Source organism: Genypterus blacodes, unplaced genomic scaffold, assembly GCF_046128005.1.
Source record: "Genypterus blacodes isolate CSIRO-AG114 ecotype Tasmania unplaced genomic scaffold, CSIRO-AGI_Gbla_v1 ptg000022l_1, whole genome shotgun sequence".
NCBI lineage: Eukaryota > Metazoa > Chordata > Actinopteri > Ophidiiformes > Ophidiidae > Genypterus > Genypterus blacodes.
The window spans coordinates 5,015,825-5,040,331 of NW_027466835.1; the positions used below are offsets into that span (position 1 = coordinate 5,015,825).

Sequence of the window (24,507 nt, forward strand, 5' to 3'; positions counted from 1 at the left end):
TTAGTTTCACGGAGAGGGCAATTAAAGTGTCGGAGAAATGGAAGGAAATTTGGAGAACAAAAGAAAGAAAGAATAAAAAAAAAACATTCAAGCACATTTTTTAATTAAGTAAATGAAGAGGAAAAAGAAAATGTCTTAATTAATGAAAGCTTTTAGCTAGCAGCTGCACCGGGGAACTGTACGCATTTAATGTTGTTGAGAAATCGCATGCATGCCGGAATGTTACATTTAACTAATTTCTCAAAGCGAGAGAGCACGCCTCCAATCAAGCGTGCGGGTAGGAGGGGGTGGCCAGACGACTTCCTCCCTCCACACCGGCTCGCTCTCTCTGCTTTCTGTCCCACGGCTCGCTGCTGCATGCGCTCTGATGGCCATTAATGTGTAGGTTCAAGTTCGTGAGCCCGCTCCCTCCGTATGAAACAAAGCAAAGAGAAACACTCTCTGTGTTTCTGAAAAAGAGGCTTTTACTCGTCATCGTTTCTTTCATCTTTGATGTTACAGAAGCTGCAAAAGCTAGCTAAAAACAGACATTAACTGTTCAACGTCATCCCTTCAAGTTTGGTTCGGCTGAATGAAGAAAGTAAAAATAAATGAGCCGACTCTGTGGCGAGTCGGACGATGTGAAATGAACAGAACAAAGCTTGGAAATGCAGTTATCAGGTGAGAATGCAAAGGTTGTCTGAGCGATCGCTCGCGTTCTCAGAAGGAGCCTGCGTCAAATCAAAGGTGCATGAGGCGTGCTGGCGTAACACAACATGACTTTGAGCCAATTGTCAACGAGCTCTACAGTACTGCTTAGCTCCACTAGGTTGTGCCAGATTGCATGACAAAAGAAACCAAAACGGAACAAATAAACACATGAGTTAGTAAATAAAAACCAGCGAGCGCAGCGGTCTCTGGTCTTTATTTTGGAGTGTGAGTTGTGTGTCTGCTGGCGTGTGTCTTCTGGTTGCAGACATGGTGCAGATAGGACAGACGGCCTCTCACAGACTTACCATAGTGCCCACACTGTACGTGGCAGCAGGGCCAATTGTGTGGTGGTAGGGGTCTGCTGTTGCATAGACTCTGCCATAGCTGCACAAAAGGAGAACACACTCATTGATCTTTCATTGACAAAGAGGAGAACATTTATGCACGCTTGTTTAATGGCCGACCCCTGAAGTCGACTCTTTCAAGTCCCTAACACAATCAATTACCCCCCTCTTGGCCTCCTGGGTGTCCTGTGTTACACAAGGTGGTTCAAAAAGGCAAGTTCAAAGGTTGGTGAATGATTCTTGTCTTCTCATTGTCGTCGTGATTAGATGGAATAACTAATGAGCGCCGAGAGATAAATGGAGAGACGGGGAGAGAGAGACAAAGAGAGAGAGACAGGGAGAGAGGGAAAGAGAGCTAGAAAGACAGAGAGAGAGAGCGAGAGAGCGAGAGAGAGAGCTGAGTGAGAGGGAGGGAGAGGGAGGGAGAGAGAGAGAGAGAGCTGGAGGGCTTGGGTCTCTCACCCCGTGGTTGTGTACCCAGGCTGCACAGTGGGCTCACGCCCCTCTCTTTTCATTGTTGCTGGTTTGGAACTAATCCTTCCAATTTCCTTCTGAGACAGGACAAGATGTGTCTGCCTTATTTATTTATTTATTTATTTGACTTCACATATTCCTCTATTTACTTTCTCTCTTTTTTTCCCTTCCACAACGCCTGCTTGCAAATGAGGGTCTGCACGGAGCAGATAAGGCACACCCAGCCAAGGACCGAGGGCACCAAATCAACCAGGAATAAAAAACCAAGTGGAGAGAGGGAGACATTTTCCTAAAGGAGTCAACAAGACGTACAGCGTTCATGCCTTTTTCGCTCGAGCTACATTGAGTTATTTCAGATCTAAATATGGCTCGGCCCATTTAAGTCCGGCGGCACCCAAGGTCAGTGAGCAGGACGTGAAATCAGAATGGCTGTCTTAGCTCCTCAGGGGGGAGACCGGTGCCATGAGATGGTCAGGGTAACTCTCCATGGTCCTCTTATCTTCTGCCAGCACCAAACCCCACAGGCCCTCTGAGGCTAATACATCTACAAAATGGCTCTAACCCGAATGGCGCTGATGACTGTGGGGTCAAACCACCCGGCTCAATGTCGCTGCTTCCTGCTGAGGCCGGTTTGATGTATCAGTGTGCTGGGGTGAACTATACAGTGTGTTTGGTTACTTAAATGGCTTTTGGTGATGCAGGCGATGTTCAGATTCAGAATGTTTCATATTTTATCAGGCCTCTGCTGCCCTCTCTTTATGATTGGTTGACTGTTCCACCAGCGTGTCCGATAAGGTATCGCCGAGACAATGGAGACAAACCCCTATTGATCCGCAGGGCGTGACCGCTTATTCAAAAGAAAGCAAACAGACAAAGCAAAACTAACAGCTCGGAGGTGAATTACATTAAATCTGGGGGAAAAGTATAGGCAAGAGAAACAGGAATTAAATCACTCCGGGAGGAAAAAGCTGCTGTCCAATTTCTGCTTCTCGCTGAGCACGGCTGCTCATAATTCGCGGCGCGGCGAGGCCTGATAAATCTTACATTATCGATATGATCTTCAGGCTCTCAGGCAGGGTGTACGTTATCACAAGTGACACGCTCAATCCTTCCCAGATTAGATTCCCAAACCGGCCCACATCCCGGCTGACAGCGGCTTTCAGGGGCCGAATGAATCAGCGACGCCTCCTCAAACGGAGCACACCTGAACCAGAATGGCATCGCTCAGAAGTGACAGAGCTCCTGCTGATCCCCCCTCTCTCTCTCTCTCTCTCTCTCCCTCCCTCTCTCTCTCTTTCTCTCAGACCTGGGGCCATTCATAAATACCACTGATGTACCCACTCTCCCATCAGAGTGGCCAGACGTATCACTTCTTTCAACGAGTCCTACGCAGTTTAGCCTTTGAGGGCGTGTTCCTTCGCTCTCAGCCGAGGCCGGTGGCTCACCCTAATGGACGGGATAATAGGACGACAGAAACCACAGCGGCCACAAAGAGCCATTTCTCCTTTGTCAAAAAAAAAGAGAAAAAGGCCGGTGAAGAACGTTCCCCATTTCTCCGATCTGTTGTGTGGCTTTTAGTTAGGAAAAAACTGTGATTACTTCAAGGCAGAAATAATCCAGCCTTGGATAAGTTTGACTCTGTCAGATCTCCTGGAGCCGCGACGCGTTCATGGACGTGTTGGGAGATAAAGTGTTGTAAGCGTTCCAATTTTCCCCCTCAGATTTTCTCATCTATTTCTCCTGTCCCTCATTTCTTTACCTTCTTAAATCCAGTGAGGGCCTTTTGATGGTCTCTAGTGTGGCAAACTTCAAACAAAGTCAAATAAAAGTGCTCATAAACACTGATAGCTGTTGGAACACTGGGGCGTGTGTGTGATTGTAATTACGTCTATATCACCACATTCAACTGGTGTTTGATCTGCATTGTATTCTGCTTTCCTCTCCGCTGTGTAATTACACAGAGAACAGCCACATTAAACATAAACTCTCTCTCTTTGATGTGTGGATATTGAGATTCTTAAACAGTTTGGTCAAATTATATTTAAGCTGCGTTGGAAATCAGGAGGTGATGTGTTGTCACATTGTTTATGTGCGGTGATTAATTTGGGGGAAGAAAGAAGAAAATATACTGCACAATAATAACAATAATAAGCACAGAAATGCAGATCAATCTCACTTCCTCTTCTGTGTTTAGGCTTTTAGGAGAGATGCATCCTCTAATTCTTCTATTGATTTCTGATATGATACTGATTCCGTGTAATGAACGACCTTTGAGATGTGCCGCGGTTGAGGTACGAGGCGCTTTCAGACGGCAACACACACCCTCGTTCAACATGCATGCATACATTGAGATTAATTTCAGCAGCAGACAGTTTGCTCATTAAAATGATAAAGATTGCATGAGTGGGATTCTCACCTGTCACTGTAAGCAGCAGTGGTGGTGGGCTGGGCAAATCTGTATGCTGCATAGCCACCCTGTGAAAATATCACCGTGTTAATCAATGATTAAGCACAACTCGCACAGAGAAAGATTAGGTGTCAGAGCAACAAGGAAACAACAGCACAGACTACATCCTTCAATTTCCTCCGTGGTTAAATGGAAATGCACACAGCGCTCCACCCCCCCCCCCCCCCCCCCCCCCCAGCGGATGGCCAGAGCCGCAGCCTCCCCCTGCGGACGCCAGAGGGCGCTGTTTGATATATGGTGCAGTACAGGCGCTGCGGAGGCAATTGGGGGAATGAGTGATGTCCTGAGAGAGTGGATATTGTGGAGCTCGGCATTATCAACCCAGAGGCTGAATGTGGCGGCGGCGGCGGCGGCATTGGCGTTGGCGTAAGGGGGGGTCACGTGAAGCAGCTCCCCAAATTCTGCCCATTTTCAGACTGAGAAAAAGCTCCCGTGCTGCATTATTGACGAGCCCCTTTTCTTTCCTTTACACGACCCCCCTGGCTCACAAATGAAGTAGGAAAAGGCAGAAGAGGTTCGGACCGTTGGGGGAGTCGGGAACGCTGTATTCATTTGCCAGAGTGGGAAAGGAATTAAAGACCTCATTGTGGAGTGCTGCTATTACTCTCTTTGAAAAATGAAGCTGTTCTCCCACTGTTTTTCTATTAGTGCCAGTGGAGTGTGTGCCCATCTGCGTCCATACGGTGGATAGGTGGCTCTTAATAATGCATGTTTTCATTCATTTTTAAACTCAAGGGGGAATACGTCCGATGGCAAACAGCGGCGAGAAGTGACGGCGACGGTCTGTGGCCGACGATCGCGAGTGAAATCGGGGTCAGAGGCCGCGATGTTGGAATCCCACCCCCATCCCCTCATTCCCTTCACAGATTTCCACGGGGACAGGAAGTCGCCGCAGCGGAGGCAGATGACTTCCTGCGGGATGGCCGTGCTTTGGGACCGCGCTGATTACAGCAACAGCCTGAACAAACACAGAGCGATAAATCACTCTCCCACATTGTCAAATCCTGCACACAACAGTGCGGCACATTTGTTATTTTGTCGTGAGGAGTGTGCGTTTCTATGTGCGCTCACTCCTGTGTTCCTACGTGGCGCCGCATGAATATGTATTGGCACACGCTCTATACTGTGTGTAGTGTATATTTATGAGTACCTCCTATAATTTGAGTTTGTCGCGCTCTCTTTCCACCGCCCCTGGGGAGGTTATGGGTTTTTACGCCCGTGTTGGTTTGACCGACTCTGTCAGGCAGGATTACTCCAAAGGTTATCAGGCGATCCGGGTTTGACACCATCCAGGGAAGAAACCATTCAATTTTTGGTACTGGATGATGATGCGTTCATGGAAGCCACGCCCATTTCCACCTGACTACATTTTCAACCATTTGGGACCAAACTTTGCACGTAGAATGTCTCATCCTCAAGACACGGAGCCACAAATTGGAAGGCTGTTGGAGGCTTGGCGGAGGTATGCGCGCCCTCACTAATGCCCCTCTAGTTTATAATGTGTTGGCCGCTCGTATATTTCCAAACGGTAATTCCAACGGTGGAAACTGTAAAACATGAGCAGGCCGCGGCTTTGACAGCGCGCCACTGTCCACTGAATGATTGCGGTGGGACTGCTTCCTCTTTGTCACCGGAGACCTTCACGCACACTCAGCCGGTCTGAAGCAGAGCAGCGGTCAGAGCCAAAACTAATGGCAGTAAAGCACCAGGGGATGGCCTGAAGGGTTGAGTGATGGGCCGGCCTGTCCAAGTCTTGGTCAGGGGACACTGGGGTGCATGACAAAGCTGGACATGGCTGAACAAGTGTGAGGGACAAACTATATGACTTAGAGCTCAGCCCGGGTCTCTCCTATGGCAGAGGGTGTCACTAGAATAAAAGGCGGTGAAATACAGTCGTATCATGTGGGCTGCTGTGGAAGTCATACATCACTGAGGTTCAGCATTGTATTTTGTTCCCAGACGCCGGCCGTCTCCGCGCATCCAGACGGAGTGAAAGTGAGAGGCAACTGTCACCGCGCCTGTGTGTGCCCACTGTCATCTCGCTATCTCAGCAGACAGGGGGGTGGAAAAAAAGACGAGCAGATTCAAAAGGACAAATTACATCCCCCCCGCAAACGTTTGGACTGATGTCAAAGTGGTTGCGGCGTGGTAATTTCAGAATTATCTCCACAGCCTCCATGCTTTTCTCTGTCAAGGGCAGCGTGCGGCGGGGCCGGGCCTGACGTGACCCCGCCCGCACGGACAGCTCCAGAGGGAAGGCTAATCCCTTTATCTGGTGCCGCTCCCCTTATCTCCCGCACGGTGATGGCTGGGAGGAACCAGCTCCACTCGGCCCCGCGCGGACCCCCTGGGGCAGACAGGGATATCCCAGCCAAACCCCGTGCGAGTGTACACAAACACAGACACACACACACAGGAGAGGAGGAGGAGGAGAGGGCGAGGGGCGGAAAGCTGCAAGAGACGAGCCACCTCCAGAAGCCAGACGAATTTTTAAAAGAAGCGATGACCTGACTTGACACGGGATACTGAGCCTGCGTATAGCGCTTTGCCAAAGTCTGAGATCATAGGAAGGGACTGAGTGAGAAGAGAAAGAGAGGAGGGAGAAGCTGAGGGGGTTTTGAATTTTGTTGTCGGGTTTCTTGGCAAGGCAGACGGAGGCCTAATCGACGCCGGCTTGGCAGCAAGGCTGGGAGAACGCCGGGGGCTGAGGAGATCACGTTTTTGTCTCCAGGGCAGGCTTTTGTCTGCTTTACTTCTGTTTCATCTTAGCACACAAGAAAGAAAAAGCCAACTGTACTTACATAGATCTCCGCACCATAGAAGCCATCTTGGTACACCACCCTGTGAAATGAGAGCAATGGGAGAGACGTATTAGTTGATTTGGCGTGCACGCTGCGTTGAATCCCGGCCCCAATTTCCCCCCATCCGGCCAGGAGCAAGTCAAGCGGATATTTGCATGGCAGAGAGGAGCCGGAGTGGGTCTGTGGGGTCACTTCCTAGCAGCTTTAGTGTACCACAAATAATGAATGACACATTAAAGGGAAAAGTGCGACCATTTCACAATTCTCGTCCAATTTTCTGCTCTGGTAAAATTGTTTGTCTTTCCAGTTGCTGCAGTGTTGTCAGGAGGCTTGGTGGCGGCGGCGGCGGCGGTGGTGGGGTTAGTGGAGAGAGGAGGGGAGGACAAAAGAAGGCAGCGAAGGAGCTCCGTCACGTGACTCTGCCATATAAATCAACCAGCTGCCATCGGTAGCAAAGGGCCCCAGAGTGGGAGGGAGGGGAGGGGAGGGGAAGGGAGAGGGGGGGACGTGGGATTTCAAGTCCCGGCTCCAGTGCCGAGTCTCTCCGCAGTGAGATGGATCCTGATCTAATCACAGATAGACAGCCACTCCGGGCCCCTCGGCCTGCCTCCGTCAGACCTCTCCCACGGCCACACAGACCACTGATGATAAGAGGCGAGCGGGAGGAAGGCCCGCACAAAGCCTGGAGATCAGCGTGGGCCCTGGTCACAGTCCAGTAATGCGCTATCTCAGCTCTCTGCGGCTCCCTGCGGCTTTGTTAGTTCCTCCTTTGTCAACAGGCGATGCACACATATAAGAATGGGCCGCCGCAGCTCAGCGTACGTACACAGAGCAAATACACAAACACAAACGTGTATGCACTAACTCAAGCATATGCATGCAAACATATGGGGATGATCCTCACACACACACACGCACGCACACACAAGCAAACACAAACACACGCCAACACAAACACAAGCAAATGTCTGGCACTGGTTATTGTTGACGTCTAGATTTAGGTTACAGATACTTACGCGCCATAAGCCGGGATTGGTGGCGGCGGGGGTGCCGTGCGGAATGTGTTGTACACAGCCCGCCCCCGACCTCGCAAGTGAGCGCCCCTATAGGCCACGGTGGCGCCTGTGGCAGGGTAGGGAAACCCTGTTACTATGGAAGGAAGCACATGAGAGGAAAGAAAATGACTTTCAGAGAACATCCTCGACTTGGCATTGCTTACCTTATGACAGAATACATTAGAGAGAGACGTGTGGCACTGCTTTCCCTATGACAGAATGCATTATGGAAAAGACAAGGAAACAATAGATTTAATCTTTTCTAGGTGCGCCTCATCGAGCACTCTCCCCTTTCCCAGCTTGCTGCTTTGTGCCGTACTCAGCAAGGATCCACATTTGCTGTACGCATCCTTTCCCCAAGCTTGGCGAGGGGCAGCCTTGAAGCATAGGCAGGTAATGGATGCAATACCACTAGTTTCGCACCACGGCTTTTGCATAGTTTAGACACAATGGGCTAGCAGCGAGGAGAACAGTGGGAGGGTGGATGGGGGAGAGGTAGAGGGCATTCCGCGGTGTTGGGGAGAGACAAATGGGAGGTGAAGGTTGTTCAACAACCTCGCTAGATGTTCAGAACCTCCCCAAGGGGAAACGGAGCAGATGGGCCGGACAGCCGAGGCCCAAACCTCAGCATGACCCCATCTCCAAACCCATCTGGGACCATCTTTAGCCAATCACGCGGCTACACACGCGCTCCGCTGATGGCCACGAGCAAATCAGGATGGGTGGGTCGGGGTGAAAAGGCATCAGGGTGATGGTGCGACAAAATGTCCACGGTGGCAGATTAGAGGACGTGAGGTTTGATCTTCAGCTCTCTATTTAACCTACAATCAGTCCCACGCCTGTCTGATTACCAGCAGTGGAGGTGCATACGAACACGCCGATCCCACTCCGTCTCTCCCGGTCGTGATTAAGTTTGCCTCCTCTCTTCCAGTAATCGAAATTCCCTCACACCCACAGCCCTCCGCTCTTTACCCACACTCCCTCCCTCTGCATGCACTCCATCACAACATAGCTACTCCCATCATCCCCGTTATTCTTCATCCCCAGCAGCTCACCCTCGCCCTCCCGACGCCTCATTCTTTATTCATTCCGTGACATGTTTTTGGCGGATTCATCACAGGCCACTTCAGTTTCTCGAATCGGGGATCGCTGTGTGACGGGGAATGGGTGGGAAAATTCGGGGGGTTGAGGCGGGTTAATAACATGTATCCTCCGCCGCAGTGGAGGCGGCGGGGAGGCACTCGCCATCACAGATAAACTCCACCAAATGAGGCTCCGTGCTAGTTTGTATATAATGAGTGGTGTGTAGGCTTCTGCCCGGGAAGTGGCGGGCCGGCGCGGCGTTATTGTGCCGCGCGTCGCGTTAACCCTGCAGGTGGACTAGACCGGCGAGCGTCCTAATGAACGATGCACACCCCGGCCCCGCTGCCTCAATAAAGCTGACAGGGAGACAGATTAGCGCCGCTTTTAAAAACACAGAGAGCCAGGTTTAATGTCTTCTGCCATTAACATCACGCTCCATTAGCAGGTCCGCCGCGCAACATATTCAAACGCGGCGTCTCATTTGGCCAGGTAACGCCTACATTGCCCCCCTTCCCCTCCCCCTCCTCTTCCTCCACCCACCTACCGAGGTTACGGGACACTTTGTTTGCTGCCAGCGTACCAATAGACTGCCCGGACTCGCAGGGTGCCCCCTTCCCCCCCACCCCAAGTGATTTATAATGCTGACCTTGACATTTAAATTAGTCTCTATTTTTTTCCCGAAGCACTGGACATCTGAGCACTGTTGCTAAAGGGCAAAAACAATCCTCTTTGATAGTTTCCGAGGTGTGTTTTCCCCTCCGCCCCTCCTTAACAAATCGCTACTATTTCTGGGCGCGGAAAGTCCACTTGCTCCTTTCTTTGCCCGGAAATTTGTATGCAATATGCACGCGGTGATGTATGTGAATGTAAACTCATAATGAGTTGGCGATAGGCTACACTGCTTCAATAATAACCCATAAATCAAAGGCACTGTCACACCTTGGTAAGCTCGTGAAAAGCAACAACAGCCACGGTGTGTACGGAAGCACAAACCCGCTCTCGCCACCAAAGTCAAACACCTTTTTTTCCGGGAGGGGGGCGGCGAGGGCGGGGGGGTGTGGGGGTGAGAAAGAAAATATGAGTTATGCGCTGGAGGGCGTCGGGGTCACGCAGCACCTCATATGTCATATGTGTCAACTTGAGAGAAGCTCAATACCTGCAGAGCCAGTTGGACCCGAAGTAATCCAGCTCTGTGCCAATGATGGGGTCATAGCCGGCCCCCATAAAGAAAGACCTGATTTTCCACAAGGTTGATCTCTCTAATACTTCCCGCTCAAATACATCGGGCAATAAGCACTTAATCCACGCGCTGGGGACCAAAAACAGCTTAATCTAATCAAGAGTCTGGAGCTTAATTATCCCCCCAACGTACACTCCAACAATGAGAGGATCTGTCTACATATATTAAGATGGCAATTAGCCTTTCTTTTCTGTCATTTACACAGCTGGTAGCTTTTCAGGAGTCCTCAAGAAAACACCACCTCAGTAAGTGAGAGTACGAACTGGTGAACGGAAAGCTGCTCATCTGCTGTCTGCTTAGGAATTCTCTCCCTCTCTCTCTCCTTCTCTTCCTCTCCTAGCCTAAGGGGTTTGGTCATATGAGGGAATAGCCAAGTAGTCGCTGTCCATGGTGCTGAAATCCAGTAGCAGCAATAGTCTCTACTGGAAACTGCATATATACATTTTTGTCATTTTAATGTTTTAATGTTTTACTTGTGCCATCATACTGAGATCATTTTACATACCTTACATATTACATACCATTATCTAACTACATTCATTTTAGCCGTTGTAAAAGTACAAATCTAATCACATGACGTTAAAGCCTGGTGACACATTCATACCTTTACCTATATGTACACATATAGATATCCACATAATCAAAAGGTAGATATATATAATGTATAAAAGTACTATTTAAAAGATCATGTGAGTCCTGCTGTGTACTCTTCATATACTGAATGTACACAGCCACACCTTTATGATGTTAAACTGTAGTTAATCATCACAAGGATTAGCATTGCTGAAGTTTCCCTGTGGTACAGAGGATGTAGCAGAGACACACACTGGACAGCCACCAGCTATGACACACACGCCACAATTTCCACTGCCATGTTTTATTGCCAGTACCTCCATTTGACTTGGAACCCAATCACATTGCTCCTCTCCGCCAAGCCATGACCCCCCCTCACCCCCCCTTACAGCCACCCCCCCTCCAGCGGGGCTCTGGGGAGGTTTGTTTTGCAGGTAGCAACAGAGGACATGGACCCTGGGTTGGCGCCGTCTGCCTGCGCGCTACCAGCCACTCCTCACCTCTATCAGTAGGAGGAGCCAATCTACCCTGGACGGGGTTAAGAGCGGGGAGCCAGCGTGAGGCTCTCATCCGTCATTCTCCTGAATGGGTTTTGAGGACAATAAACCTGTAGCACCCGGGACGAATGGAGACGAAGTGCGCTGTCACCGAGCCAGGATTTATGGCTCCCAATTTCACTGATCTCCCGCACAGAAATGAGGACTGATAAACAGTGATTAATCGCCTTTACATCCCATTTTACTCCCACCAAAAGTATATTAACTGTAACTACCATGATTTCAGAATACATCCTGATTCCTGTGCACCATTTTTTTGTGTTTTTCCCTTTGGGGAACAAAGGGAACATTGTAGTCAGATGCACAGTCGGTTCGTTTTATACATACACACTGTACATTCTACACACACACACACATATACATATACATATATATATGTATATATATATAAATAAAGGTTAAAACACCCTTTTGGCGCTCGTTAGAGTTTTGTTTCAAAAATGTATCTCTTATTTATGTTTCCGATCCTCCCAGCTGGCAAGCATATGTTGTCGTTTAGGCTTGGCAAACTCCAGCACCATGTCAAGACGACTTGAAAAATTAGCAGCCAATAAATCACCCAACCCCTCCTGCTTCCCCTGCCTGGAGTGGTGGACCACACTCCCTCTGATTTATGAGATGATTTGGGAAGAGTGTGTGTGTGTGTGTGTGTGTGTGTGTGTGTGTGTGTGTGTGTGTGATGGAGAGAAAGTGTGCATGAGAGAGGGAACATGTATTAGTGTCTGTGTTCTACATAGGTTATCTATTTCTGTATGGTGGAATGCGATGGTCTGAGTGTAAAGAAACAGGGCAAGGGGTGGCGTCGCCTGTGTGTATATAGGTCAGAGAAATGTATGTGGAAAGAAGTTCAAAATGACCTCATATTTATATATTTATCCAGAAGTTACACATGGCAGTAGCATGATGAGTATTTTTACGTGCTTGCACATGAGGGTGAATGTGTATTTGTGTGTGTGTGTGTGTGTAATTATCAGGGGAAGATGTCGGAACCAAGTGAGTGGTGTGGGGGTAGAGGAGGTGGGTGGGAGGGGGTGAGGGGTTGGAGATGAAATAAAAATGATAGATGACTGCTTTCTGTCATGGACAGTTATTTAGAGGTTCGCCGTAAAGCTGTCCGGGGAATGAACAGATTTTAGTCTAATGAGCAGAAAGGAAAGCCGTTAAAGTGGCGCGATGTGCTCAGCACTTCTTCCAAATGAAATAGTACCATTTCCCCCTCATTAAAATGCAAAGGGTTCATATAACATACAGCAATAAAGCTGGCATGTCGAGGCAGGGAGAGATAGGGAAAACCCCACTGAGCTCATCTCATTCCTCCATTACTGAGACCAGAAGGAATAGCGAGCGGCCTTCCACAGGGTAGGTGCCAACAATATCACTCACTCAATCTCCCTTATTCGGTTAGCTCTGTAAAAGTCAATCTGGCGCACTTGGCAAATCCATCCACAGCGGCAGCCTCCAAAATCTGATAACAGTTGCAGGGGCGCTTGCTCTTGAAATCATTTTTTTTTTCTCCCCTCTTTTCAGCTTTACAGTTGCACACTGCGCAAACAATGGCTCAGACTCCCTCAGCCACTCAGAGCGGCTTGGATCATCCACTGCTTATCGCCCGCCTCTCTCAGATTCACTTAGATTTGAGGGGGGAATTTAATGTTCAGTAGGTTCGGCGCAAGCACGATTGTAGAATTCGGGGGGTCAGGTTTGGAATTGGGCTCCGGGTGATAGCGTCTACAAGCACGGAGTGATGCAGTGCCTGTGTGCTTATAAGGGAGCCGGAGGAAAACACCTCGAGAATCCTGCCTGGTGTGTTTGTCTCTCACCTGCGTACAGCTCGGGACCGTAGACAGCTCCTACCACCGGGTTCAGCTTCCAGCCTGGAGAAAGCAGGAACAATCAGTCTTAAGAGCGACAACAATAAGAGCACAGAGTATATGCATAATGTATATAATGCAGAGTTTGTAGGCACGTACCGTTTGTGTAAGGGTTGGCCACTTTTTTGTTTGTCATCACTCTTGCTGTTGCATTGTTCACCTGTGCAAAGCGACAAAACAACGCAGCCATTGTTTACTGAACTTCACACTCAACAGCTGTCCGACACGGGCCAAAGGCAAGCAGCAAACCAGCCAGACGTAAAGATGAAATCATAACGTAAATGAAATAAAGTGATTATGTAAAACAGCGTGGTAGCACTTTGGAGAGATTGAGATTGGTTCCCCTTTACATGAATTTATTCATCAATTCCATTTTCTCTGAGATTATCCAATTACTGTAAAGAGGGTAAGAGCATGCACCAATTACCTACAGATATGAATACAAAAAAATGAAACAACCTCAAAAACCAGTAATTGGTTGGAAAAACAAATGGATTCGCAAAGAAAAACAGAGGCGGCGCTTTGATTTTCTCCTATTGACCTGATGAGAATGACTGAATAGGGGCTTGGCTCGTTGTAAACAAGACCAGCATCAGAGCAGGCAAACGCTAAACGGTGGCGACTGGGGGGGGGGGGGGGGGGGGGGGGGCGTCGCCTCAGAACCTAAGGGATGATGGCATGCATTCATTCTGCATCGTCAGGTAATGATGGACAACTGGGAGTGTCCGTGCTGGCATGTATGGATCACACATGCTACTGAGTACAGGTTATAAACACCATTATGCATGCATGCATCCATACACACATACACACACACACACATGCTAATGCACAGGTCTATACGTATGAGAGGGGGGTTGGCAGCAAGCAAGAAGTAGAGAAGGAAGAAAGGGGAAAAAGTGAAGAGAAAGCACCTCGATTTTGCGTCCCTCTACGATTGTACCATTTAGTTTCTCCCGTGCACGATCGGCATCTGTGCTTGTTTCAAAAGTTACAAACCCAAAGCCCTGTGCGCACCAGGTCGGGCCAAGGAGGGAGCCGGTAAGGATGGACACACACACAGAAAAAGAGAGAGAGAGAGAAAGGAGAAAGAAGGGGAAAAAGAGGTGAGAAGAGAGGAGAAGGTGAGCAGGAGCAGCAGCAGAGTCAAGTTGTAAGCAGCCGGATTAATTAGAGGCAGTTAGTGTAGCAAACAGAGAGATCCAGAGACAGGAGGAGAACGGTGACACCAGCTCGCATAACAAACCTGCCCCGCTTTGACCAATTAAACGGCACGACGGTGCTGCTACGGCTGAATGTCAGGAAACAGCGTGTGCATATGACTGTGAGTGCCCATAACAGCCCTGTAATTATCTAGAAAAACTGGACGTGGGCAGCTGGAGGAGAGAGCCGGGAGTGTGAATCCTCCGTTAAAGTTGATCGTCGACTATTTATAATTTATAAGAGGGATATTTTTACTGCAAAATGACTCCGGTTCGTCGGCACGTGCGCACACACACACACAGAAACGCACACAGAGGAAAAAAAAGTGAATGGTGTCTCTGCCAATACCCAGATAGAAAACAGTGAAGGTATCGACTCTGAACCTGACCAATATATATGGACCGCTCATTTCCATCCCCACCCCCACATCCCTCTGTCCACCCCCCCCTCCCCCCTCCTCCCCTGGGGGGTTTGTCACTCGCTTGAGTTATGTGGACTGGGATGCTGGACCTGAGAAAGCCTTAACATATGCTGGCCAAACAAGTCCCATTCCTTTGGTTTCTATATATACACTTATAGAGGTATGGGCAGGGGTGGAGGGGGGCTGGGGGGGGGGAGAGAGAGAGAGAGAGGGAGCATGGCCGGCGCTGCCTGATAATTGCTAGAGGATGTAATACATGTGAGAGATGGCAAGCGGCGTGATCTGGTATGCATACGCAGGATCTCCGGGCTTCTATTTCGAGCATAAATAACACAGGACCTGTCCTTGGGGAGAGAGAGAGATAAAGAAATAAATTCAAAAAAGGAATTGAGGGCAAAATTAATCCTTTGGACATTCACCCGACTGCGGTTACCCCCTCTATCTTTTTTTTTTTTTTATCACACGCAAATAATTAGCTTACAAGGGGGGAGAGAGGAGCCACCATTTTTCAAAGGAGACAAACATATTGAATGCAAATTGCCAAAGCTTCATAGGAAATAGATTGTTTATTAATGGCCTGGTAGGTTCATTATATAGCGCGCAGGGTGCGGGGGGAGTGGGAGAGAGAGAGAGAGAGAGAGAGCGCGCGTGAGAGAGCGAGAGAGAGAGAGGCATCATGGGTAATGGCTTTGTAGGGCACAAACAATAAATGCTTGTTACGGCGGAGGAGGCAGCTTTATCCGGTGCTCAATCTTGTCTGGCTGAGGGGGCCCGAGTGCGGCGGCCTCGCCTGGTTCCAGGGCTCCCTGCATGCCTATATATGAGCCCATACCACTCGCAGGTATGAATGGGAATCAATAGTATTCATGCCTCAACACCCAGCCGGGGAGCCTGTCTCCTTTATGAATGGAAAGCCGTGGAGCTTGGTACACTCTATTAAATGAACAGCTGGATGAGTAGCACTCCGCTGTTCACACCACCAAAGGCTTGAGCCGTCCACGGGAGGCGGGCGCCGAGATAGATACTGCAGTTAACGCGGCGCTGTGGCGATTCTTCCTACGGGCTTGTTGTTGGCATTTGGTGGTTAGGAAACGCTTGTTCTGCAGTTATATTTACATACCCGACTGAATTAGGCTAAAATTAGACATCTATACGGAGAGTAGAGTTAAAAATATAAGCTTTTCACAGGCAGAAAATGGTGCAAACGCTCCTGCAGCCAGTTTTTTTTTCTGAAATCTAATAATGTGTATGTGTGTGTGTGTGTGTGTGTTTGTGTGTGCTGGTAAATATGTGAATTATTCCATACAGTAACAAGATGGTGTCCTACGTCTCACAAGATACATCATTAGTCTTCGAATTCTGCGTTTATTTTCAACACACACATATCATTATTCTGAAATGACGTTTTTGTAAAATATCTAAAGAAGATGAGGGGAATAATGACTGAATAATATAGAAGCATTTTTTAATCGATGCCTCGGTTTGAAGGAGGACCGGAGTTCTTAAACAAGCGGTTTCAATTCCATAAGCTGGAGGACCTGCAGCCACTGGTGGATTAAGCGAATTGTGAAACAGCTCAATAATGAATTGATTGACAGGGCTAATGATTCACAACTCAGGTTAGGGCCACGACAACAACAACAACACAGAGAGAAAGGGAGGGAGGGAGATAGAGAGAGGTACGGTGGATGCAGCTCTCCAGGACGGGGCTTAGAGACCACCACTCTTCCGCCAGTGTACACACACCACACTAATGCCATCATTAGGAAACAGAAGAAGTACATGGTAATGAAGCAGCTGGCGTTCTAGTTCACTTACCTTGGATCCTCGCTCATTAAAGATAATCTCCACATCTAAAATCTTTCCAAATTGCTGCGGAGAGAAAAGAAAAGAGGGAGAGAGGGAGACAGAGAGACACAGAGAGAGAGGGGGAGAGAGAGAGGGATGGTGTTAGATAGCCTTGCTGACTGTGATGCGTGAGAAGGCCGGCTACAGAAAAAGGGAAACCATTAAGGCGATATGGAAATGTTACTTTTGTGAGGAAATGGCGGTCAATTTGCATTTGTTAGCTCGGCAAACTGTTTTTTGAAGCCGGCGTGCTTAAAAAGACAATTCCCGTCTTGTACTCTGCTGAGCTATTATTACTATTAGCGCAATCTATCGTTTCATCAGCGCTATAGGAGGAGCAGATCACAGATATCATCAAGCCTGTAAAGACCCTGCGACAAAGACGCCGTCAGATCTTTATTTTATTGTTGTTGCACCACGTGGAGATCAAGTGAGAGGAGGATATTATCAACCACCATGTTTACATTCATGTCAACATGGTGGTTGATCTTTAATAACGCTTTAATGTGGGAAGGTGGGGTGATGTCATTATGACCTAAGCGCCTCCGTCAGACACTAAAGCTTAGGTGGAGTCCAGCTTGTACCTTGCGATGCTTTGATCGAACTCAAGTGGACAAAAGAGTCTTAAGAGGACGTTGTGGACAGAACGATTGCAGTGTGGGTTTTAAGACCCAGCAGACTCCTGTGATCTCTCTTATCCTGTGTGAACTGCATGTAAACTTTACACAGATCCTTTGACAATAATTACTTTACAAACGTGCTGAAAACTAATCTCGTCCGAGTAGGGCTTTCGTTTCCATTCACACACCTCTCTCTCACACTCACACACACTCTCTCTCTCTATTCCCTCTGCCCTTTTGTTTGCCAGCGCTCCCAGTCAACAGGACATAAGGGGCAGCCCCGAGGGGTTAACACGCTCAAGCCGTTTCGATTTAACAGGCTTGCCTTTCGGATCATTAGAAAACAGAGGAATGAAAGTAAACTGTAAGTTCCTCTAATGAGTGGAGTGAGAGCGACTTTTAATTGCTGTCTAAAATGGCCGTATTATTTCATTAAAAGTAATTACCCTGTCAAGCGGTCCGCATCGCCTTCATTTCGGCACAACAGGGAAGAAATGGGCCTTCCATGTGGTCGACGCTCAATGGGAATGGATAGATCGTTTGACTGAGCCGCTAATAGGGGTGAGGAGGAGCCGGCTATTATCTGGCTGGAGTGACAAGTGGAGTGGGCATGAGGAGTTGAGGTTAGCAAAAAACACACGGGTGCCTCCGCTGGAGAGGAGGGTCAGGCGGCGACCTCGCCACGCACAGATAAAAAGGTGCGATTATTTATAACCACCTCCCATTTCCGCAGACTGCATTACCTCCCCTATATGCTCTGGTACTTTCGCCTCTCGTTGGGAAATAGATTCCATAGATCCCATCTACACATCTGCCTCATATGGCGCTCGGCTCCATTGATTCGAATGGGAAGCGATTTTAAGCGCGAGGCTCGATCACACACACACACACACACACACACAAGCATTTGTATCCCAGCATGATGCCCCTTTCTCGCCTGAGATGACAATGCTTCCCCCACGCAATGTGCAGATGCTAATTGTTTTAACCGAGCGTAATGGGCTTGTGGCGTCAATTAATTAGTTTCAGAGGAAGTCGTCTTTGTGGATTTCCACATGGCGCTGGGGACTGCTCGCTGCTCACGAGTGATCTCATACACTTCTATACCCACCCACCCACTCACTCTCACACACAAACACACACACATACACACACACGCACGTATACAGAAACAGCTGCATCAGCAACACCAATAAACAATAGCATCAAAGGGAGGGGTCTCTGGAGGGAGGACAAGGGAGGGATTGACGTCATCTGCACGGTTGCAGCCATAGAGAAGCCTCTCTGTGTGTTTCAGTATAGAAAAGTCCGTGTCAGTATGGAAAAAGAGCAAAATTATCAACTTCATAATTTCCTAATTTTCAACAAGCAACTCCAGTTTATGTTCTGACTGCTTGTCTGAGGCTTTGACCGACTGACTGGTTAAGGTAAAGGATAACAGGCGATCTGGAGGCCGAGACACAGCGGAGCATCACTTCATATATAAGTACTTACCTAATTAAGAAATCATTCTGCTCAGTATATTAATTTAAAATGAATGGATTAATAAAACATAATGTCATCAGGATTGTAAAATAAATGAATTATAACGTACAAGCTTATGCTGAAGAAAAATAGTGATGTCATTGTGTGCTCAGTTTTCCCAGTGAACAGAAGATTTTTGGACGTTTTTGTTCCGTTGAGATATTTTGAGCGTCTGTGTAAATTGGAGCGTAACTCCAGCCTTTCCTTGTAATGTTACTGCAACTTATTGCAACTGGTATGATCCTACGACCCGAACACCATCTGAGCCTCAGGACCCCCCGCAGCCTCGCCGGGTCAGCAGCAGCCCGGCTCACTGAGGCCGTCGGTGTCTGACATAAACACAGGAAAGTGGGTGTAAACTGGTAAAAACAAATCAATATGTCCACCGCAAAGTTGTTTCAGGGCTGTCTGATGCTGTGTGTCTACACAGTGGTAAGCCTCACTTTAATACCAAGATGCCCAGAGACGTCAACGGCCCGTCTTATGGCTTGAATGCTGCGTTTGAGTACCATTGGAAAATTAAAATTGAGATGAAATTGAAGATGCTAACTTGGAAGTTTCTTTGCGTTCCTTCCTTTGCATAAAAGAACAATGGCACTATTACCATTTTCCGAGAAGGACATGAACGCACCACTTTACCATTTGGTTTTAATCACTTTCCAAGAGCACTCGAAAGCAGCATGAGTGCCCTGGTGGCAGCCTAGAGTCTCCAACCCCGGACAACAACAACAACTCCTGAAGTCATTATTAGATCATAATGGACTGTAGGATGCAGCGATTGACCTATCAGAATTCGGCCTCTCAGAGAATCGGGACTTAATTATCTTTAAGCGCTACAGACACCTATTATTACCACGGCACATCTTATTCAAACAGCAGAGTGTGTATGGAGCTTGTTCAGACCCAGCGGTCGGTGTGACAGCGGGATGGGGGGAGGGTCAGAGGTCTTCATCGCTCTGGGGACGGCATAAGAGTCCTCACAATTCACTGCAGGTGGAGAGAAGTGGCGCTGAAGAGCAAAAACGAGGGCACCCTCAAGCAGCGCGGCATTGGGTGCCGCACAGAGCTCCTGGAGTGTTTTCACTTCCCCTACACTCGCCAGCTACACGCTTTCTAATTACTGACTAAGGTCCGCTGTGGTCGTCCTAATGAGCCCTTCATTCAGCGCCTCGTTAAAGGCTCACAGTCATCTTCACACCCTTAACCCTGTGGCGGCGGGGTGAATCTCCAGCCCTCCCTCCTCATTTTAGGGTGCCGACTCCCTACTTGCTGCTTGTCGCGGAGCCTTTCAGTCGCCGGAGAGGGTTTTTTTCCTAACACGCAATGTGGGAGCAGATGGAGCTCCTGAGGGGTTTTTTGCTGCGCTGTGGCGTCCTTCTCTAGTGGGCCATGCAGCACCTCCACACTGCCTCTCCTCTTTCCCTCCGCTTGCCTAGCTCCGATGCCTTTTCCCGTCTGCATGTCGGTGGGTTCCGCTCATGCGTAACAGTAATGGCGTATTGAGCCAGTGGCACTCCAGAAGCCATTAGAGCAAGAGGGATGAGGCTTTGCACACACTGTTCACACAAAGGCCCATTGTGGAGGCCATGTCAAGGGGTGGAGCAGGCTGCCTATCTCTTTGCCAAGCTCTGCCCCAGACAATCAATCCCACAATCCTCTCTGATGCCAGCCGCCAGGCGAGTAACAGGAAGGAGCGGGGCAAACGCGCGGGTGCAAGGGTAAGACTGGTGATTGAGGGGGACTGGGCGGGCCGCGATCAATTTGTATCGTATATCTGCATGCGCCGGCCAGGCACACAAAGCCTCCGAGCTAATTACTGAGGCGATTTGGATTCCGCACAACCTGCACCAGAGATGGGAACAATAAACCCAACAATCGCTGAGAAATAGAGAGAGCGAGCGCAGTCACGTTGTCTGCCATTTATAAAGCCACAGCCCAGGCTCTCAAGTAATTAATATCATCAGCTGGATGTTGTCTTCATAACGATTGGAATTAACGCCTCTGGGTTCTAATGTTCCAATTAGTGCATAACATTTAAAGTACATTTTTGGCAATCCTCTTGATTCAGATCCATTATCATTATTGAATTGGGGATGTTCGGTTCAATTCTTATGGATGTTTTCAGTGAGTCACACGGGCGAGCTGATGAACTGTGTCTTTGTGCATTAAACGCTTATAGGAAGAAACAATTCTGATCGGAGCCTTGGGTACACAAATATGCTTTGTGTCGTTATTTGTCTGCTGCCGCAAATGTATATGTATGAACAGATGGGAGGGGGAGCGTCAGTCAACTGTTTAGTATTCCACTTATAGGCTTTTCCCTTAGTGAGGAGAATTAAAAACGCTGAAAGAAAGCTGCGACGTATAGTGTGTGTACATCTCTGCAGGGAAATGAAGGTACTCACCCCAAACATTTGCCTTAGGTCGGGGTCCCGGAAGCGGAAGGGAATGTTGGAGACGTGTAACCGTTTGGGCTGCTGTTTCTCCGAAGAGTCTGAGTGCTGAAGCTGGAGCTGCTGAGAGCCCTCTGTTTGCGTCACGTCATCTGTCTGCCAGAGGGAAACAAACAGGGAAGACACAAGCTGCTCATTAGCTGCTACAGTATACTGTAACTCCCAAAGCCCGAGGTGGAGGTGGAGGTGGGGGGAGGATGAAATGGAAGGGTGGGGGTGGGGGCACACACAAGGTGGGGCGGGAGGCCCAGCTGACTAACTTACTCAGCGTCTGCCATTTTTCAATCCGACGAGAAAGCCGAAGCGATAAACAGGCGATGACTTATAGTTTCAAACCCGGGGTTGTGCATTACAAATCCACTTATTAATCTCTTGCACTTAGCTCCTGAGCAACGGGCGGAAGATTGAAGGCGCTGACAAAAAGGCGTGGATATAGATCCCAGCGAGCCCTGACACGTCTAGACTAAAGACACATTATTGGTGACGTTTGCACACAGCCATCAGAGTGCGAGGCCCAAAGCCCTCTGCATTGTTGTTTCCATCATTATGCGAATGCTATGCTGACATTTCTATATAAATGACGCGTCTGATGTCAATGATAAATTCCACTTGTTTCCCTCTCTGACACCCGTGATGGATTTCACCGTGGGCGCTAGCGGCTTGTCTGTTAAGATGGACCTTGTTTTTGTGGCCGTTTTTTTCTTCTTCTCCCTGCTGTATTTCCCCTGTTGATCAAACATACATTGGTCAACAGGAAAGTTTGTCCTCTCAATTTTCTTCTTCATTTCAGGACGATTCATCTATTTACAGCGGCGGGAAAAGGATCTAATTGAACAACACTGGACCCTGAACCCACCTACCATTCTGAATACAAGCTAAATAAATTAAAATGTTTCTTTAATCATGGAAAATTAATGTACAATTGTATTTATTTTTTTTTTTATGACCAAACGTAAAGCCTGTTAACTGTGAATACTCTACATTCACATGCTGCTGTAGCTGGGTACATAATTATATATTCTTCTGCATTTTCTAATCTATTTCATGTATAATGTGTGTATTTCTTGGCAATTTGTGTCACGTTAGTCTTGCACCGTCTGTAGTAATTAAGAGGCTTTGCAGTCGTGGGTCAAAACCTGCCAAATATAAATGATTCTGATTGTGATTTGGCAGCGCTGTTGATGCCGAAAGGGGATTTGATAAAGTGAAGCGGGAGAGGGGGAGCGTGAGAAAGGAGAGAGGGAGAGCAGAAGTGGCAGATATGGAGCACAAAAGCTGTTTGAATGTGATATGTAAACCGGAGGTCTCCGGGGAAGTGCACTCCGAGCAAGGCAAACATACTATACACTGGTTGGGAAGTCACGTACACAGACACAATCTTGTACCCAGACGCAGGCGTGAAAAAGGAGTAGGTTGTTGCCAGAGTACAAATGGTTCAGATGACACACACACACACACACACACACACACACTCGCACACACGCACTGATAACCCTCACCCTGCTCCCAGGCTGTCAGATGGCTGCAGGCCTCTCTGAGTGATACATGTCCCACCATTTAGGAAATGGGGTAGGGATTTATTCATTATAATTCATCATCACAGTATTATCATTATCATCATGATCGTAATGATGATCGCCTTTATTATTCTCATTATCATAATCACAATCTCCACTGTAATGGCCGTCATTTATTTGGTTTTTATGGCCCATTCCGAGACGGTGACATACATTGTTAACAGTGACAGTTGTTTGATTCAAGGTCCCACTTTGTCTCCCCTGCAGCCGTGCAGGTAGGACAGGTTTGGCGGCAGCTTCCCCAGCTGTCCTGAGTCCTGCCTGGACCTGACGGCGCCCGGGACAAAGGTTAACGCGGGGCGAAGGACGCCCGAGCCGGCGGACGCGCTGAGCTGGTCAGCTGGGCAGCGAGAGTGGATTTGTGACACAAAGCGAGGGAGAGGGGGATACGGAGAAGGAGAGAGAGACGGGTAGAGGGGCAGAGGGGGTCTTAACTCTGCCATGTCCTCGTGTGCTGGAGGTTAATAGCCTGAGTAGCCATGTTGGGCCCCGGGGGTGACACATCGCAGACAGATGCTGGGACCGTGGAGGGTGACAAGGTACCAGAGCCCTGCGGGTCAATCTGTTTCATCGGTCACACATGACACTATCGACCTTTAGCGTATGTTACCAGACTACAGAGCACCGCTGTCCTCCAGCCGCGTCCGTCTGGCTTTTTATCATGGGAGGCGCAGCCGCGTGTTTGCAAACATCCAGATTAACTTTCAGCCGGCCCTCAGACAGGCCGGCAGCACGCTGACATCGGGGGCAAATACACATACAAAGAACACAAATACTGGATCGCTGACTCCCAGCACCCCAGACTCCATCCTACTAACTCAATAAGTTACAGTGTCACAGAGACCTGGGACGCCTGCCTGCCTGTGCTGCTCCCGAGGCTCCAACCTGCCTGCCTGCCTGTGAGATGCTGGTGTTGCAGTGGAAAATAATTACCTCCATATTACCATAGGAGACCACCTTCAGTGGCACTTTACTGTCCCGACAGCTGCTGTCGGGGGGGTGGAGAGATTGGGGGCTGTGTGCGCGTGTGTGTGTGTGAATGCCCGCGATGCAAAACACACCAACAACGGCAAAGCCAGCAAACCAGAGAGTGAGAGAGCTGTCAACTCCGGTAACTCTCCGGCTTCCTGTTCAGTCATTTCTCTAAAAGACTCCCTTGCTGTTATTTGCAAATCGCCTGCAAAGTGCTCTGCTCAGCACTTTCCCCCTCCTCACGGAGTGGCATTACAAGAGCATAATTGAAACTATCTGATTGGAATGCTGCCAAGCAGGTAGATTACATCCGATTAAATAGAGGGGGGGGGGGAGGGGGATACCGAGTCTTTGCTCACAAGAATTATAATGCCTGTGCTTTAATTCATTTTTCCCCTCCTGGTCCTCCATTGTTTGTTTTCTTTTTCTAAAGGACCTGCAAACACATCCCCCCCTCCGTTAGCTCAAAGAGCAGGAGGTGAGAAGGGAGCACGCGGAGTCGATCTCCCCCAGCGTCTTACTCTCCCCCCCCGTCCCATTCATATGGAGGAAATAACGCAGACATCCTCTTTTTAATGGTGGCCTAGATACCGCCATCAGCCCAAACACGCCTTTGAAAGCTACACCCTTGTAGAGTCTCAATCCTCTAAACACAGCTCATGAGAGATGAGAGAGGCGTGTGTGTGTGCGCGCGTGTATGCGAGTGTGAGGGAGTGAGAGAGAATGGGCGAGTT

At 48.6% G+C, this 24,507-nt stretch overlaps 1 protein-coding gene across 2 annotated transcripts in view; it reads right to left on the minus strand.

The window, feature by feature from the left end:
- Window positions 1–24,507, minus strand: part of LOC142992487 (RNA binding protein fox-1 homolog 3-like) — a 72,292-nt gene that overhangs the window by 1,135 nt on the left and 46,650 nt on the right. For both annotated transcript variants that reach the window (XM_076142952.1, XM_076142951.1), the window contains 9 exons: window positions 21,177–21,320; window positions 16,598–16,651; window positions 14,070–14,162; window positions 13,255–13,315; window positions 13,105–13,158; window positions 7,793–7,925; window positions 6,777–6,816; window positions 3,925–3,983; window positions 996–1,074 (listed from right to left, as the gene is read on the minus strand). In XM_076142952.1, the coding sequence (XP_075999067.1) occupies window positions 996–1,074; window positions 3,925–3,983; window positions 6,777–6,816; window positions 7,793–7,925; window positions 13,105–13,158; window positions 13,255–13,315; window positions 14,070–14,162; window positions 16,598–16,651; window positions 21,177–21,320 (717 nt within the window). The remainder of the gene's footprint in view (window positions 1–995; window positions 1,075–3,924; window positions 3,984–6,776; window positions 6,817–7,792; window positions 7,926–13,104; window positions 13,159–13,254; window positions 13,316–14,069; window positions 14,163–16,597; window positions 16,652–21,176; window positions 21,321–24,507) is intronic.